Source organism: Sphaerodactylus townsendi, linkage group LG01 (genome assembly GCF_021028975.2).
Source record: "Sphaerodactylus townsendi isolate TG3544 linkage group LG01, MPM_Stown_v2.3, whole genome shotgun sequence".
NCBI lineage: Eukaryota > Metazoa > Chordata > Lepidosauria > Squamata > Sphaerodactylidae > Sphaerodactylus > Sphaerodactylus townsendi.
The window spans coordinates 189,667,811-189,686,779 of record NC_059425.1 but is presented as its reverse complement, the minus strand read 5'-3'; the positions used below and the strand labels follow the sequence as shown (position 1 = coordinate 189,686,779).

Genomic DNA, 18,969 nt, shown 5'->3' with positions numbered 1-18,969 from the left:
ACCTGAGCTTCGGAGGGATTCATGGGGTAGAGACGGCTTTTGGGGAGTTTGGCACCTGGCAAAAGCTCGATTTTACAGTCCATTTTGCGATGGGGACATAGCTTGTCGCACTCCCCTTCCTCAAACACTTGCTGGAGGTCCTGATAAGGGAGGTGAATGGCTGGCCCCTCTTGCCCAGTCCTGATAAGGGAGGGGAATGGCTGGCCCCTCTCACACAGCCCCTCTTGCCCAGTCAGAGGGTCGCTGGGTCCAGCAGCTAGGTGATCCCTTCAACGTATTGAAGCATGTTTGGTGGACCAGGTGATGTTAGGGTCATGCTCACGGAGCCAGGACACCCCTAATATCAAGGCATATTTGGCCACCGCTGCAATGATGAAGCCCCTTCGCTCCCAGTGCCCCCCGCAGTGGAGCAAGATGGGCTCAGACTTGTGCATGGCCAGGGTGCTGCCCCACACCCCACTTTCCATTTGCTTGAATTGGATGGGATGGTGCAGAGGGATCCACTTCAGCCCCAACTGGTGAACAAGCACCAGCTGCATTAGGTAACGGGTGCAGCCTGAGTCGACCAGTGCTTGAGTTTGTATTTCAGTTCTGCAAGCCTGGTTGGAAACCACTACAGGGAGGAGGAGTGGTTTATTGGTGCCACTCACCCTTAGGTCCGCGCCCTTGGATGGGTCCTGGCCGTGGGCACGCTTCAGGCCAGGTCGCTGTCGTTTCCCGCAGACTCTTCACTGGATTCCAGTTCACCTGCTTCTTTAGAGGCAGAATTTGCTTCACTTGCAACCCCTTCCCTTTCTTGAAAGGAGGCTTCTTCCCCACTCCATTGGCTACCCCTGACTTCCTCACCTCACCCGAGGGGGCCCCCAATGGGCTGGATTGCTTACTGGGGCACACAGCAACTAGGTGCCCCTCCCCTCCACAATGCAGGCAGAGCCCCAGCCGACAGCGGTGGGCGTAAAGGGACTCCACTGCCCCCTTGTCGCTGCAGCTGGATGCCGCTCCACCCGATGGGGAGCAGCAGGGAGCCAGCGACGGGGCCTTGCACCAGGGGCTGCTCCGTTGCTTGAGTAGCTGCACCTTGCACAGCTGGATTTCTGTTTCCCCAGCCCGTGTGTACCACCCCACCAGGGAAGTTTGTTCCGCTGTCACTTGGGCCCACTGGGCCACCTCAGAATGCAGCCCTTCCTTAAAGAAGTGGATCTTTACGGGCTTCGGCCAATCTTGGATCATCCCGGCCAGCTGGCAAAACTCAGAAACATAGTCAGCCATGGATCGGGTTCCTTGCTGGATCTGCTGGAGGCGGGTGTGGACCTTTTTTTCTTGGAAAGGGTCCTTGAACTGCCACCGCAGTGCCAACATGAAGGGGGGGAAGGAGCAGCTCAGGTGCCCGGCCTTTGTCCAGTCCCACGTACCATGTGGCCACCTTCCCTCCCAGAAGGGCCCCTATTCATGCACCTTCTCTCTCTCTCTCTTTTTAAATTTATTGGAATTTTCAAATACAGTTATTAAAACAAACACATTAAGAGGGGGCCAGGTAGTATGGCGACTCCATATTTGCATCCCCTCAGATGTCATGCCCAACTCCATGGTGCGGATCAGGCTGGTCGGGGGCACAGGTATTCAAGTCTCCGTCCCTTCCGTTCGGGGCACGGGGCACCCTGCTGGCCACCCCATCTCCATCTGGGTCCCCCACATCGCCAGTGGGGGGCTTGACTTTGAGGGACTTGCCTGTAGCTCCATCCATGTCAGACATGAGGCTGAGTGTGAGCCTAGTTGTGAGATTCCTCTTAATGTCAGACCTTGGGTCTGGAAACAACGGAAACTGTAGATTTGTTCTAATGCCTTTATTTCAGAGTGTAGGTAACATTGTCAAAGAGGAATCTGGCAATTCCTGCTCAAGCCCACAACTATATCCTGTTGCCCCTCCCACCAAGCCAAATGGCCCCCTACAAACTACAAAGCATTTACTACAAAGCATTGCTAGCCTGGGAACAGTTCACACTTTCCTGTGATAAGATCTGTGTCTGGAAGCCCTGGGTTGGTGAGGGGAGGACATTGGACCTCTGCCCAGTATCAAGGAATGGTAAACCGCCTCCCCCTGCTCTGCCTGCCATCCGTCACTAACAGGCTCAGTCCTGACAATCTCACACTTTCAGTGGATCCTTGTGAGGCTGAGGAAATCATGAGCCAATGGCTGGAAGTAGCTTTTGCATGGATGAAGACTGATACAGTCCTGACTAAATGGAGGTTCAGGCCTCCTACACGTATGTGCGTAAAGTGTTCCCAAGGTTCCAATGACTTATGGCGCCCTCTCATGGGGTTTTCAAGGCAAGAGACTTCAGAGGAGGCTTGCCATTGCATAGCAACCCTTGACTTTGTGTCTGGTCTCCCACCCAAGTACTAATCAGGAGAGGGCCTGCTTAGCTTCTTAGAGCTGATGAGATCTGGCTAGCCTGGGTAATCCAGGTCACGGCATCTGCAGCATAAAGAAATATATGAACTTGGGAAAACCTGTGGATCAACTTGTGCATCAAGTTCCAAAGAGAAATGTCACAATATCGTATGGAATTTCTCTCCCTCACAGCTTCAAAATGGCCAGTGTTGACCTTATACAGATCTAGAGTTTGGCCTCATTTGAAGTACTGTGTATCTAAAAATAATAATTGCAAAATTAGAAAAAGTGCCAAATGACCACTTTGGAAGGTGGACTCTTTGGGTATTTCCTCACCTGGAGCTGGTAACCCTATGACTAGCTGTGGTCACTACGAGGAACCTTCACCTCCAGAGGCCATTAGTGCGAGGAGGCCAAATCTGGGGAAGACCTTGGCTAGTTTTACCCTGTTTATTGGCCCTCCAGAGCAAACGACTGGCCAACGTATGAGTCAAGATGCTAGACTAGACGGCCACTGGTTTGACCAAGCAGGGCAACTCTTCAGCTTTTGTGGCTAAAAAAACTTACATTTCTTTATTTGCTGCAATTCTGACACTATTATAGGCTTTTTTGGTAAACTCCTATAATTTATATTTTGTTCCAGGTAAACTGTATTTTGGAGGCTTTTGGACATGCCAAATCAACCCTCAACCATTTATCAAGCTGCTTCATAAAATATTTTGAAATAAAGTTCTGCCTGAAGAAGAAAACATTAACAGGAGGTATGAAATCTGTTCATCTACATTTTGTTCCTGGTGTAGTTTCAACTGTAATCTAGCACTGATCTTAATTAGGTGACCCTAAGGTCCCAGCACTGGTGAAATCACTGCCTCTGAAGGCATGCTACCTGAAATGAGTTTCCGTTTTCTTGCTAGTTTTTTGTCTGTATTTAGAAGAGAGAGAAAATCCAGCATCAAATGGGGATGCCCATGGTGGTAAGACTAAGCATTCCAGGGTCACAAAGCATTATGGACACTCCAGTGTAAAGACTGAAGCCATAAAAACAGCAGACTTGCTTTGTTGTGATCACTAGTATACTCTGTAATTGTTGTTAACCAGTTCCCCTCAATAAAGGCTACTGCTTTAGCTGTTGTCTCTTTTCATGTGTATTGGATGTCAAATCGGTGACTAAATAATTGTCTTTAAGCTCATGAATTGTTTGCCTCAAGGTGTAATCACAGTGGTGATTATGCTTACACCTTGAGGCAAACAATTCATGAGCTTAAAGACAATTATTCCGTCACCGATTTGACATCCAATACACATGAAAAGAGACAACAGCTAAAGCCTTTATTGAGGTGAAATTGTTAACAACAACGAAGGAAGATACTGTCTACATCGGTGTTACTGAAGTTCTCCCATTGGAGATATCTGGATGAAAAACAATATTTATTATAGCAATTGCATTTTATGTATGTCTAGATATTGGAATTTATAATTGTAATACACATAAGCCACTGCGCAGCACACATGCGTCACGTGATTTTTCGGTCCGTACTCAGATAACCCCCCCCAAATTTCCCCAGATTCTCTTTTTAACTCCACCCCCTTCTGCATGGATTTAAAGGGAGAATCTGAGGTCCCCAGTTTAAACATTGGAAGTGATTTTGTTTCAGGGTGGGGGATTATCCACCCCAAAACAGCATCACTTTCAATGTTGTTTTAACTGGGGACACCAGATTCTCCCTTTAAAATGGATTTAAAAGGAGAATCTGGGCTCACCATTGAAAGTGATGCTGTTTGGGGGTGGACAGCAGCTGCCCATGGTGTGCATGGGCACACCATGCACCTCAGATTTTGCACTGGGCTCCATTTTCCCTAGCTGTCTGGAGGGGGGAGAGAAGGGACTGCTGGCTTCCAGCTGGGAGCCCAGCTGGTGGGGGGGTGGGGGGCAGGTCACAGGAGTCTGCCATCCCTGGCCTCAGAGAGCATGCCCACTGAGGCCATGGGCATGGCTTGGGGAGGTGTGGCCACACCCCCAGGGGTGGGTGGGGGCATGGCCTTGCCCCTGAACCCCCCATAAAAAATCCATACCCACGTCACTGCCGTTGGTGCGCTTTAGGCCAGGTTGTCGTCATTTCCCGACGGCTCACAGCTTTCCCCAGTATCCGATATTTCCGGGGCGGTCTCCTCATCTGAGGAGGGACCTCATCTAAAGGATCTAGGGGGGACCCGGGAAATTACAGGACAGTCAGTTTGACATCTGTTCCTGGTAAATTAGTAGAATCTATCATTAAAGATAAAATTATTAAACATGTAGAAAAGCAAGACCTGCTGAGAAAGAGTCAGCATGGCTTTTGCAGAGGCAAATCCTGTCTTACAAACTTACTAGAGTTCTTTGAGGGTGTAAACAGGCATGTGGATAAGGGGGAACCAGTGGACATTGTCTTCTTGAATTTCCAAAAGGCTTTTGACAAAGTTCCTCACCAGAGACTGTTGAGAAAACTCAGCAATGAAGGAATAAGAGGGGAAGTCCTCCTATGGATTAAAAACTGGTTAAGAAACAGGAAGCAAAGAGTGGGTGTAAATGGGAAATTCTCACAATGGAGAGATGTAAGGAGTGGTGTCCCCCAAGGATCCGTTTTGGGACCAGTGCTCTAACCTATTCATAAATGACCTGGAAGTAGGGGTGGGTAGTGTGGTGGCCAAGTTTGCAGATGATACCAAATTATGTAGTGTGGTGAGAACCGCAAAGGATTGCGAAGAGCTCCAAGCAGACCTTGATAAATTAGGTGAGTGGGCTAAGAAATGGCAAATGCAGTTCAATGTAGCAAAATGTAAAGTGATGCACATAGAGGCAAAAAATCCAAACTTCACATACACGCTACAGGGGTCAGTGCTATCAGTCACAGACCAGGAAAGGGATTTGGGCGTCTTAGTTGATAGTTCCATGGGAATGTCAACTCAGTGCATGGCAGCTGTGAAAAAGGCAAACTATGCTGGGGATCATTAGGAAAGGAATTGAGAATAAAACTGCAAAGATTGTCATGCCCTTATTTAAAGCAGTGGTGCGACCGCACTTGGAGTACTGTGTCCAGTTCTGGTCGCCACATCTCAAAAAGGATATTGAAGAGATAGAAAAAGTGCAGAGAAGGGCAACGAGGATGATTGAGGGACTGGAGCACCTTCCTTATGAGGAGAGGCTGCAGCGTTTGGGACTCTTTAGTTTGGAGAGGAGACGTCTGAGGGGGGATATGAGTGAAGTCTATACAATTATTAATGGGGTAGAAAATGTGGACAGAGAGAAATTTTTCTCTCTTTCTCACAATACTAGAACCAGGGGGCATCCATTGAAAATGCTGGGGGGAAGAATTCGGACTAATAAAAGGAAACACTTCTTCACAAAACGTGTGATTGGTGTTTGGAATATTCTGCCACAGGAGGTGGTGATGGCCACTAACCTGGATAGCTTTAAAGGGGGCTTGGACAGATTTATGGAGGAGAAGTCGATCTCTGGCTCCCAATCTTGATCCTCGATCTCAGATTGCAAATGCCTTAGCAGACCAGGTGCTCAGGAGCAGCAGCAGCAGCAGAAGGCCATTGCTTTCACATCCTGCATGTGAGCTCCCAAAGGCACCTGGTGGGCCACTGCGAGTAGCAGAGAGCTGGACTAGATGGACTCTGGTCTGATCCAGCTGGCTTGTTCTTATGTTCTATGTATGTTCTTATGAGGGTGCTTCCTCCAGGGCCAGAGCCACCCTGGGAGAAGGTTGATGCTTGGCTCCCTTTGCTGGCCCCGTCTTCTTCCTGTTCCCCCCCAGCACGGTCTTGGGTGTAGCTCGGGTGCATTACTTCTCTGGGCAGGTAGCGATCAGGTGGTCAGCTTCTTAGCAGTGCAGGCACAGGTTGAGCCGACGGTGCCGAGCATAGACCGTTTTCCCAGCTCCCTGTGGGCCATGGCTTGTGGTTCTGGAACTCTTGGGGGGCCAGACAGCGGGGGCTCGAGCTCCAGCGTGTCTTGGCTTGGCGGACCTCCTGCAGTCGAGCTTCAGCATCTCCAGCCAGGCAGATCCATCCCATCAGGGTGTCAGGGTCCCCCGACACTAGGGCCCATTGCAGAATCTCTGGGTTTACGCCATCCTTCAACATGTGGATGAAAATTTCGCTCGAGCCAATTCTGCAGGCGGCTTGCCAGTTCGCGGCACATCTGGTCGCACTCCCGCTGCAGGGCATCCCTCTTGCGTTGGAGCGCCTTGGCCTCTTGCCGCTATCTCCCGGCCTCCCACGTTTGAACTGAATGCCCCATCAGTCGCTGGCTCCAAGAGTGTACTTGTGCTCCTGCTCCCAACAGCAGGTGGGGCCCGCTGGACCTAGCCATGAGTCCCAGTGCCCTAGGGAGTGCCTGATGCGGTCCCATCCATATCCCCCAGCCATGGTCTCCGCTCCATGGGTTGGGGCGGGGGTGAAGATGTTTTCCAAAGGGGGCCCTTGGCGGGCCCTGTCAGCAGCTCCATCGTTGCTGTCCGACTCACTATCAGAGGAAGTTTGGTTCCCTTTCTGCCCAGCCATACTGCGAGTCGGTCTGGGAGTAGAAAAGGGGATCCATTGATAGTTTCAGCTAAATGTAAGGTTCTGGTACCCCAGTCAGTAACAAGACTCAAGATGGGTTCAAGAGCTCACTGTCATATAACCCAGTTTCTTGTGAAGGCTCGTTTTGTGAAGGCTCGTTTTGACGGGACGATGGAGAAGCTGGCCTACTTCCTCATGCAAGTTGAGGCGCACATGGAGAAGTATGGCAGCGACTACGAGGATGAGATTGAGCAGGTACATGAGGTGGGGGCTCTCCTGGAGGGAGCGGCTGCCAGTTGGTACGTGGGACTTTACAGGAGCCGGGCTCAATCCTCGCGCGTTCCTTCCCCCACTTCATGTTTGGCTTCATGGCGGGCTGCAGTTCAAGGATCCGCTTGAGGAAGAGAAGGCCCGAAGTCGGGCCTCACGGCAAATCCGGCAGGGGTCCCGGAACTGCGTGAGTACGCTGCGGGCCTCTAGAGTTCCAACAGCTGGCTGGGAGTGGTCCAGGGACTGGCCTGGAGCAGGTGAAAATCCATTTCTTCCAAGAGAGGGGCTTCTACCCAGAAGGGTGGCACAATGGGCCCATGGTGACTGGGGCGGGAGCCGACCCTCTCCTGGCAGGGGTGGTACACATCGGGCGGGCGCAGGCAGAGATCCGCCTACAGAGAGTGCAGATACTGAAACAGAGGGACAAACTCCCGCCAACACCTTCCCGTCCCTTGTTGGAGGGTACCTCCCCAGCTTGCAGTGGTAAGGAGGCAAAGGATGGGACTGTGCCTGAATTGCGGCGGCGAGGGGCACGAAGCGGCGGTGTGCCCGAGTAAAAAGTCCGATTCCCCGGTGGGCCCCACCGGCGGTGCAGCAATGACCAAGACAACTCCGGGGCCAGGGAAGAAGTCCTCTTTCAATAAAGGATCGGGTGTACAAGTGGCATCGCGCGAGGCGATCTCGACTCCCGAGGAGTCGGGCGGCCCCGACTCCAGCGAGGAGTCGGCGGGAAACGACAGCGACCTGGCCTGATGCGCGCCCGACGCCAGGTCCCTTCGAAGGGTGCGAAATTGACGGTGAGTGAAACCAACGGCCCATTCCTTCTCCCAGTTACTGTGTCGAATCAGACTTGTGGGACTAGTGTGCAGACACAAGCCCTTGTGGACTCAGGTTGCACCCGCTGCTTAATGCAGCCTGCCCTTGTGAACCAGTTGGGGCTACGGCGGGTTCCCCTGCGCTGCCCCATTCTGTTTGAGCAGATGGATTGGGCCACATTGGGGGGTGCCCTGGCCACGCATCGGACAGTGTTGGTCCTGATCCAATGCAAGGGGCACTGGGAGGAGCGGCAGTTCATCATCGCGAAGGTGGCCAAATATTCCCTAGTGCTGGGGGTGCCCTGGTTGCGAGACCATGATCCGGAGATCTCCTGGTCCTCCAACTCTATTCGATTTGTTGACCCCCCCTTGCGGTGACCCGTTGCGGCTGGGTCCCCGCAGATGCAGGTGGGAGTCTCCCACGAGTGGGCTGGGAGCGCACTGGATGTCTCGGCCATCCCCCAGCCCTACCGGGACCTCCGGAGGGTGTTCGAAGAGACGGAGCATGACAAGTTGCCACTCCACCGTAAGACTGACTGCAAGATCGAGTTACTCCCTGAGGCCAAGCTACCAAAAAGCTGCCTCTATCCCATGAGCCCATCGAGTCTTTCCAGGCGCCTCCAAAGAGTTTTTTTGGACAAAACTTTGAAAGCGGGGCTTTATTACAAACGGGTGACCAGTGACTTTGCTGCACCACCTGTCCTGTTACCTGTCGCGGAAAAAGGATGGCTCCTTCGCGATTGTGCACTGCAGACTACCCGGGGACTGGAATGCAGTCTCCGCCTCAGTAACAGGTAAAATTCCCCTCCCACCTCCGGACCAAGCTGACTTGCTTTAGATTTGCTTGGGCGAGGTAAGTGTGATTTCTACTAAGTTGGACTTGCAGGAAGCCTACTACCGGGTGCGGATTGCCAAGGGCTACGAGCACCTGAGGGCTTTCAACACGAGGCTGGGCCAGTTCGCCTACTGCGTCCTCCTGTTCGGGCTGGCCAGCCGGCCAGGCACTTTCATGTGTTTGATTAATGAGGTGCTCCAGGACTTTTTGTTCAAGGGGGTGGTGGTGTATTTGGATGATGTATTAATTTACTCCCAGTTGGAGGAGGAGCACGTCGCAACTGTGTGGGCTGTGCTTCAGCGGCTCCTGGACAATGACCTGTTCGTGAAGCTCTCTAAATGTGACTTTCATAAGGAGCGGCTGGATTTTCTGGGCTACTGGGGGTTGGAGATGGACCCGGGGGTTGGAGATGGACCTGGGTAAGGTGAATGATGTGGTGCAGTGGCAGGAGCCCCGCACCAGGCACCAGCTGCAGTCATTCTTGGGCTTCGCTAACTTCTATCGGGACTTTATACCGGATTTTGCCCGGCTGGCACTGCCTCTCACCGATTTGTTGCGCACGAGGGAGAAGGGGCCAGGGGCGACGAGGCCGTCGGCTCCGCTCCGTGGTCGACGGAATGTGAGGCGGCATTCCGGGTGCTCAAACGCGAGCTTCACGCGATGAAGCCCCTCTTACGCCATGGGAGACTCAGTCCCAAGCCCTTTGTGCGCTCACGTACGCATCAGCTCGGATAAGTGGCTATGGGTGCGGCCCTACTACAGAAGGGGGAGGATGGGAGGTTGTATCCCTGAGCCTATCTTTCCCGCAAGTTTTCGGGGGCTGAGCGCCATTGGACGGTTGGTGACAAGGAGACGGGGGCAATCAAGTGTGCTCTGACCGCCTGGCGTCACTGGCTGGAGGGAGTGGCCCTCCCGTTTGAAGTGTGGATTGACCATCGCAACTTGGCGGTGCTCCGCGCCCCAGGGAAGCTGTCCGCCAAGCAACTTCATTGGGCTGACTTCTTCTCCCGCTTCCAGTTCATTCTGCATTTCCTCCCCAGGAAGGCCAATTGCCTGGCTGATGCGTTGTCTCGGCTGCCAGATCCTTCCCTGGGGGACCCCACTCCGGTCGGGACGGTGTTCTCCCCATCTCAGCTGGGCTTGGCAGTTGTCACTCGGAGTCAGGCGGCGCTTCGCCCCAGCTCCCCGGCTGTCCCCACCTCGCTACTACGGGGGGCGGGGGCACTCGAAGTGCCGCAGGATGAAGGGGATGACCTGCTGGAAAAACGGGGGGAGTTTTGTGGAAGGGGGGTCGACTGTATGTGCCTCCGGCAGCGCACCTTCTCGCGCTGCAGGGCTCTCACGATGTAAAGACAGATGGATACTTTGGATTTGTGAAAACTTTGCATTTGGTCCGTAGACAATTTTGGTGGAAAACTTTGAGGGGGGATGTGGAGGCCTATGTGAAAGGGTGCCCTACGTGCGCGATGTCCAAAAGAGCACAAGGGAAGGTGTCCAGCCTCCTCCAGCCCCTTACCGGCGCCCGCCACGCCTGGTGGAAGGCAGGATTTCCATGGATTCTAATACCGCATCTCCCCTGTCTAGCAGAGGGAAGTCGGTGATCTGGATGGTTGTGGACTTGTTTTCAAAGCAGGCGCATTTTGTTCCTTGCACCTCGCTTCCATCGGCGAACACGTTAGCCCGCCTGTTTGTAACTCACATCTACCGACTCCATGCCGCTCCTGATAAGATAGTATCAGACCACGGCGGGCAGTTCATTTCGCGGTTCTGCCGGCATTTTCTGAAGCTACTGGGCACGGAACTCGCGGTATCCTCGGCGTTTCACGCCGCCACAGACGGCCAGGCGGAACGCATCGTAACGCGAACTCCCTCGAAAGCAGTACTCTGCTATGTTAAGCATAAATTTCCAGCAAGACAATTGGGTTGACCTTGCTGCCTTTTGCTGGAATTCGCTTATATATAACGCGGTGCATAGCAGCACGGGGAAAAACCCCTTCTTAGGTTGTCTCTGGGGCAGTCGGCAAAGTCTCAAGCTTCTTCTTGGGAGGTAGAGGCCCGAGAGCTCTTGGGAATGGGGTGCAGTCCATCCTCAAGTGCTTGGGGGTCGTATGCAGTGGTGGCTTTGGAGAAGGCGAAGCAGGGGTATAAGCGGCAGGCCGACAAGAAGCAGCAGCCGGTGACTCTTATGGTGGGGGGTTGGATGTATTTATCTACCCGGAATCCTTATGGGGCTGCAAGGGGTGCAGGAAACTGGGGGAAGAAGGCAACATAGGCCCTTTCCAGGTGCTCAGGAGTGATCAATGATGTGGACGGCCGAATTACCAGTTGCCAAAAAATTTGAAGTTCAGGCATCCTGTTTTCCATTGCAGTCTCCTCAAAAAGGCGCCCCCGCCAGATGATTGGTACGCTCAGCCGGCCGTGCCTGTTCCGAGGATGGTGCGAGGGGAGCCGCACCACGAGGTGGAGGAAGTCTTAGACTCCCGGGTGCACCGGGGCCGGCTTCAGTATTTGATCGCATGGACTCATTTCCCAGCTGGAGACAACGAGTGGGTCGACTCCAAAAACGTTCAGGCCCCTCGCTTGGTGAAGGCATTCCACTGGGCCTACCCCGATCGCCCAGGGGGGATCTTAAGGGGAAGATCTTAAGGGGGGCAGAATGTCAGATCCTTGCCTGTCAGTGTTTAGATGTCTTGCTGTGCGGGGATTGCAAATGTTTCCTGTAAATGCTTTCCAGTTTCCCTCTCTCCTCCCTGGCGCCAGCCCTCCTTCGAGAAGGTGCGAACGTTCCCAGGTTTCTTGAAGCTCTGTAGTGCAAATGTCATGCTCTCTGTGAAACCTGTTTGGTGGGAATCAAAGGGGGGGGGATTGAAGGATATAATCGCTGGATCTAAGCGAGAAAGCTTAGATTCAGCTTTCTCTGTTACTCTACGCGTTGTAGGAATAAACTGCTTTAGGATTTCCTACGGTCTCTGTTATTTCCACGTTCGAGAGCCTGACAGTCCCTAGGGTTTGTGGGATGTGAAGGGACAGCAAGCCATAGTCCATGCGGCTGGCCTGCTCCTGGGAGGCAGAGGAGCTTCCAAAGTGGTCAGGATCAACCAGTGGCGAAGCTCCCACGGGGACATCCGGGGACAAATGACCCGGGCGCGCTCCGTGGGAGTCACGTGGGGGGCACAGAATCAGCAGATCACTTCCCTCTGCCCCGCCCCTCCCCTCCCCTCCCCTCCCCTCTGATTGTGCCCCCTCTCCCATCATCATCATCCTTGCCTGCTCGTCGTTGTCTCGTTGTCCTCCTTGCCTGCTCTGGCAAGCTCTCCTTTTATCTAAATATTTTTAAACACTTGCTCAGCTGGGTATTTCAGTCTCCACTAGCAGTGAACCTTCCAAGTTATGGTGAGTCCTAATTTCATTTTATAGTTTCCCAGTATCTTCAGGGCATCTGAAAATCTCTCTTTTATAATCTGTCGTCATCCCTTTCTGCCCCCCAAAAGGATTTTTCCTCCAAACTGTCCCCCAGTACCATCAAAGCCTGTATGCAAATGAGCCTTCTTCTCATTGGCTCCTTTTAGTTTCAGTTTTGTCTCATGAAGGGGATGGGCTAGAATACTGATGAAAGGGCTGGGATGGAGCTAGCTGGGAGAACAGATCTTGCATGCAGCATGCCCTTCTCAAAATTGCCCTGGTAAGTTTTAAAAGATGACCTTGTTCCTCCATGAAAGTAAAAACTAAAATATTTTGTGTACTTTGTGGGATGCTTCAGTTCCAGAAGCAATCTTGTAGCGACTTCCTGTATGAAGAGGGGGAGCTGGCAGAAATCCTCCCCCACCTTGAGCACCCATTATATGAGCAAAGGGAAAGCTCGTGTAAGAGCAGATTACTGCTGATTTTTTCTTGTGGAAGCAATCCCCCATGCCACATCTCATTCTATTCCTGGCATTCCTCTGATGCGGGGGTGTAAAGGATTCAATGGTGTTGATGAGCGGGACAGCCGCCTGGCCTTGACTGCATTCCATAACCCGGCTGGCTGGGCCAAAGCATCGGCGGGCGGAGACCTTTATCTCTGGCGCGTAGAGATGAGAACTCCGGCTCCCATGGGAACCGGAGGGGGGATGGGATGACAGAGTTATAACCTGTGCTTCTGGCGTGGGAGATTCCTTATTCCTGGCCACGCCGCGCGTAATGCGTGAGCTTTCTAGGATGTCTGGAAACAAACCGGTCTTTACACCTCAAAAAAAAGCCTTTTATTTCTGCTTCTATGGAATTCCTTACATTGTGGCAGGAATCCTAGTTCATCTATCTTCCTAGTGCAGTGGACCTCTGGTGTCTCGGCATGGAGAGGTTGAATATTCCAGAATCTGTGGAAGGTGCGGTAGCCCCCAAAGAGGGTCTCCGGGCTTTCCCTTATGGATTTGAGGAACCGGGCGGGAGAACGGGTCTCGCTTGGTAAACTCTCTTTTCCCCGTCCTTGTATCAACATCGAAGTCTTCCCTTACTTCGTTGGGACGTAGGGACGGTGAAGACGCATCAAGTGTGGATTTTGCATGAAGTCAAGCTTGGGGCGCTTGTCTATGGATCGAGCGCCTGTGGATCGATATCTGCCCGCTTCCTTCGCAGGGATTATGAAAACCTCTGGGGATGCAAACCTGTCACGGAAGAGACGGGTCTGACCACCTTTCATGCGGCAACACAGGAGTCCATTGAATCGCATCTCCTGGATCTCGGTATTTTGCGATGCTCCTTAAGAATCCATATAATCGTGGCATAGCACTGGGGCTCCGGTCCTAAGACACCACCGCTGGAAACCGGGACTATATCGGGGATTGGGAGGGTATCCGTATTCAGCTTCCGGATCGGACCCCCCAGATCCTGATCAGCAGAAGCTGGCACCTGAGGTGCCCCCGTGCGGGAGCCGCTGGTGGGCACGATGGTATCCTACATTCTTGAGTGGAAGAGGGAACTAAGAAAGCCTGCCTTCTCCTATCCGATCTATTCCCCCTCCCATCAAAAGAGAGCTGGGATGAGGAAGTGGGCCGACCAAGGGCTAGGATGCCCAAGAAGCTATTGGCCCGCAGGAACGCCAGCTATGGGAAGAGGAACGAGAGCAGCTGCAGCAAGAGCGTGAAAAACCTGCAAAGAGGTACCGAAACAGCAGCGCAAAGAAATCCAACCTCGAATTGGACCGGTACAAAGACGCTAGCTGCAACGGCAATATGTGCAGAACCTATCAGTCCATGATAAAGTCCTGGAACACTCCAAACTGGACTTACAGCGTTAACGTTAAAGCTGCCTCAGTGGCCTCATGTGACTAAAAGTGATAACTAACTGCAGCTGTTCAACGAGACGAATCTTCGGCCAAAACTGGAACGTAGAGAAAGCAGCTTTGCATGCGCACTCCAGTGGGGATGTGCCTCCTTGACTCGGGTAAGGGAGAGAGATTTAGCCGCCTTGGAGAGGGAATTGAAGAAGCAGCAGGACAAGATGCCCTAAGTTGGAGTCTACGCTTCGTCATTGGTACAGCCAACGCCAGAGGGGCGACGCTTGCTGGGTCCTGCATACTCGCGCATCTGCCACCTTCCAAGGACCGGCTCCCACCAGAACATCCAGGCTGGCACCGGGCGCTAGTACCCCCCCCCACCTCCCACCGACATTCCGGCCCTCCTTGCGCTCGCTGCCCTCAACTCTGCGCAACCGCCGCTACCAGCGGGCGCTTACAAGGGCCGTGGAGAGAGGCTATTACAGACCTCCAATACCTGCCCGCTTCGGATGGGGACCGGCTTCCTAAACTTCCCCACTTCCATCCTACAACCCGATGCCCACATAGAGGGACTATGACGATTTGTACCCGGTCTGGAACGCTGAAAAAATACGGGACATCGGTTCCGTTTTAGATGGAGCTGCAGCCGATTGGTTTGTGACTCTTTTGAATCTGCAAGGGGAGGATACTTCTCAAGACGTGCCGGCGTTCCTCCAAGCCTTAAGGGCTCGCCTCCAAGATCCAGATGCTGAAAATGACGCCATCCGCATCTATCACCCATTCAGCAAGGCAACCGCCTGCTTGCAGAATTTTGCTCAGTGACTTGCATGCGGCGGCTGCCTGACTCCCTCCTGAGTGCGGGCTCCGAGCTACATGAAATGTGAATACTTCCCCGACGCTGTCGCACGGCAAACCGGCGTGAAACGGTGTTTCTTATTCGGATCCCCCGCGACTATTGCTGATTGGGTCAATTTGGGATCTCGATAAGTGATGCGCCTCGCTTGGATTACGCTCGTGCCGGGGTCAGCCAACGTTTCAAAACTCGTCGCTACGACTCCACCGCTGCGACGGGCAAGCGCTGCCCAGCAGCCTCTACTTCGAAACCACCTCCGATGCCGGGCCACTGCTCTGGGATTGTGTCTTTACTCGCGGAGGACTGGGTCATCTAGCTGCCAACCGCCCTCAAAAACAGAAGCCAACCGGGCCTGCCGCTACAGACCCCATCTGCCAAGCCATCAAGCAACTCCGGGTCAGCTTCCTTAACGGGCCTTTCCGTCTAAGGCAGGTTATCGAAGGCGCTAACCCCAGAGGAGGGGGAAGCAGCTGTTTGCCTCTCTTCAGCCCCCATGGATATGGGTTCGACTCCAGATGTGGTGAGTGAAGGCAAAGGCCCCATTACGACCAAGCGTTTCCGGCCAACCCTGCCATATACTCTGTATTATAGCCCCAGCCCTTTGTAGATTCTGGGTGTTCTACTGTTTAATGTGGCCCCTGTATGGAGAGGGAACTTGATTCAGGACCGAGTCCCCTGGGCTAAGTTTCCATACTGCTCACCCAAATGGACGGTAGTCCTCTCGGGGTCGTAGTATGACCGGCCCAGTTCAAAACGTGAACCGGTCCTCGGCCGCTGCGCTTCGACCATTGGGAGAAAATTAGTTTCAGAGCTCATACCGTGGCCAAACACTCCATAGTTCTGGGCATGCTGCGGTTGTTAAGCTGTACGAACCAAAATTCATTTGGAAAGAAAGGATCTTAGAATTCACTGACCCTCTCAAGCGGAGAAATCACAATGAATTGGGGGGAAAACTCACCTTCTCCTGACATACCCCCCCCCCTGGTTTCATCAGCGATGCACGCTTAAATTGCTCCTGATTCTACCGTGGGTATCTCCGTTCCGGCTTACCAAGATTTAGCGCCAGAGTATTTCTAGGAGCAAGTATGCGTTATCAATTGCCAAATAGAGACACTGACTGCAAAATCGTATTACAGCCAGGGGTGCAACTGCCCAAAGGTAGAATCTATCGCATGAGTCCCAATGAGGAGAAGGAACTTCGTGCCTTCTTAGACAAGAACCTCGCTCGCGGGTTCATACGACGGGCTACCAAACACACACATGCTGCTCCTGTATTGCCTATTAAAAAAGGGGATGGGTCTTTAAGGCTCTGTACGGATTACCGAGGACTCTAATGCGGATTCCTGGTCCAATAAATACCCCTTTGCCATTAACTGCTAGGACCTTTTAGATGCATTGAGCCAGTAAGGGACGATTTTTTACTAAGTTGGACTTAAGAGAAGCTTACTACAGGTACTGTGGGATTGGCGGGAAGGCCGCGAACATTTGACTGCATTTCTAACACGAAAATTTGGACAGTATGAATACTTAATAATGCCATTCGCTAAGTGGGGCCCCCGGAGCTTTTGGCGGCCCTTATCAACGAAGTTCTCCATGACGCATTATACAAGGGAGCAGTGGTGTACTTAGATGATGTTTTATTCTATTCACAAACCATGGAGGAGCATGAAGCATTGGTTCAAAGACATTGAAACGCTTAGTTCAACAACTCCCTCTTCGCCAAATCCTTTCTAAATAAAGAGCTTCCACCAAACCTCCTCTATCGACTATTTGCTAATGGATCTCTTCCGAGGGGCTAAAAATGGATCCTGCTAAGATTGAAGCAGTCCTCCAATGGCCCGCCCCTACCAATCGAAAGGAACTCCAATCTTTCCTAGGCCTTGTTAATTTCTATCGCGGACTTTATACCCCAATTCATTGAACTGATTCTCCCACTCGCCAGACCTCTCACGCACTAAGGGTAAAGATCCACCGGCTGCTGTCCGGGGCCCCCCTTTCCTGGTCTGAAGAATGTCAGACAGTCTTTCAGCTTTTTAAAAATCAGCTTTTACTAACGAACCTATCCTAAAACACCCTGGACCCAGATCTTTCCGCTAGTTTGTGGTTCACGTGGACGCCTCGGACAAAGCGCCTTTGAGCAGCCCTGTTGCAGAGAAATAAAGATGATAGGTTGGTTCTGTGTGTGCTTATTTATCAATGAAATTCCTCCGCGCTGAGCTCAACTAATCTGTAGGGGATAAAGAGACTCCGCGCTAATGTTAAAGTAGCACTTTCCACTTGCTCACCATTGAGTAAGGGGGCTAAACACCCCTTTCAAGCTCTACCGTCAGATCACAAGAACTTGGCCGCCCTCTCCACCCCCCTCAAGATGTCCGCAAAACAACTCCGCTAAATGCATTTTCTCGCTTCTCATTCACCGTCCATTTTTTCCCCGGAAAAACCACAACTGGCTGAGGCGCTCTCCCGTCTGCCCGGGGAGGGGGGTGGAGCTGCCTTTACCGGATATTCCACGCACTGTTCTCTCCCACTCCCAATTGGGGCTGGCTGTCACTGAATCTCAGACGCCCACTTCCTCCTTCTCCACCCATTCCTAGCCTGGCTATCTCCTTTTCCTACGAGGAACTCGAGGCGGCTGGGCTGCGCGAGCCACCAGCGGAGGAAGGTGACTTCCAACCGCGCCTTCGAGAATAGTGTTTGGCGAAGGGGGGATTATTGGTATCGCGGCTCCCCCCCTCCGGTAGGGCAGGTTCTCGGTACCCGTCATGATGCTCGCCGGGCTGGACATTTTGGCTTCCTAAAAACTCTGTGATTTGGCCCGGCCATTAATTTTGGTGGCGCGCGCGATGCTAGCGATACTGGAGACGTATATTAAAGGTTGCTGTGTTTGTGCGGAAGCCAAAACCGTTCCGAAAAAACTCCCATGGTCTGCTGAAGCCTCTCCCGGTGGCCTCCCGCCCCTGGGAAGTCATCTCCATGGGATTTTGGCCACGGATTTGCCAGAAAGTCACAGCAAAATAACGGTCTTGTGGGTGGTGGGGTGGACCTATTTTTCTGGGCAACAAGTTCATTTTCATCCCATGTGCTTCCATCCCCTCCGCCTCCTAAGTTAGCGCGTCTGTTCATTCAGCATACTTATCGTCTCCACTCCGCCTCTCGCTAAGGTGGTCTCCCGACCGCTGGCCCCAATTCATTTCTTGTTCTGGAAAGCTTTTCTGGGCTTGTTGGGGCCTGTCCTGGCAATGGTCACTTCCTACCACGCTCTCAGTGCGTGACGGTGAGTCAGAGAGAAACGAATAGAACCCTGGAGCAGTATTTACGCTTGTTACAATCCAACTACCACCAAGACAATTGCGCGAAGTTAATTCCATTTGCAGAATACTTATAATAACAACAGGTTCATAGCAGTACAAAAAAAAACCCCTTCGAAATTCAGGTGTCTCACCCATCCTTCCCTCCGTTGCCGCAACTACCTGTGGAAGCTGCTGAATCCTCCGGAGTTTCAACAATGGATTTCATCTCTGGTCGGTGGGTGGATTTTTGCCCACCGTGCAATCTCAGAGACGTACATACTTCAAAACCGGACAAAAGATCTCGCGGGACCTTTTCGGATTACTAAAGTGATTAATGATGTCACCGTTCGATTGGACTTGGGCTCTAATTCTCTAAGTAATATCCATCCTGTCTTCCATCTCCAGCCTTGCTCAAGGAGGCTCCTGCTTCCGATGCCCGGCACCTAACCCGCCGGAGAGAGACCCCCCCAGGACCGACTATAATTGATGGCCACAAGCATTACGAAATTGACGCCATCCTGGACTCCTCGCTTTAATCGCAAACGCATTGCACATGGTCTCTTTGGGTGGGATATCTCCTCTGGGTATAACTAACGGGTTTATTCCGAAAATATTGACGCTCCTGCCCCTCATTTCTCATTTCCATCGCACCTTTCCGCACAAACCTGGGGGAGTAAAGTCTTTTTTAAGGGGAGGCAGAGTGTGTTGATTC

General features: G+C 52.5%; 1 protein-coding gene across 8 annotated transcripts in view; it reads left to right on the top strand.

Moving 5' to 3' along the window:
• MYO16 (myosin XVI) overlaps positions 1–18,969 on the top strand; it is a 183,567-nt gene that overhangs the window by 80,757 nt on the left and 83,841 nt on the right. For all 8 annotated transcript variants that reach the window (XM_048501914.1, XM_048501905.1, XM_048501895.1 and 5 more), the window contains one exon: positions 3,036–3,153. In XM_048501914.1, the coding sequence (XP_048357871.1) occupies positions 3,036–3,153 (118 nt within the window). The remainder of the gene's footprint in view (positions 1–3,035; positions 3,154–18,969) is intronic.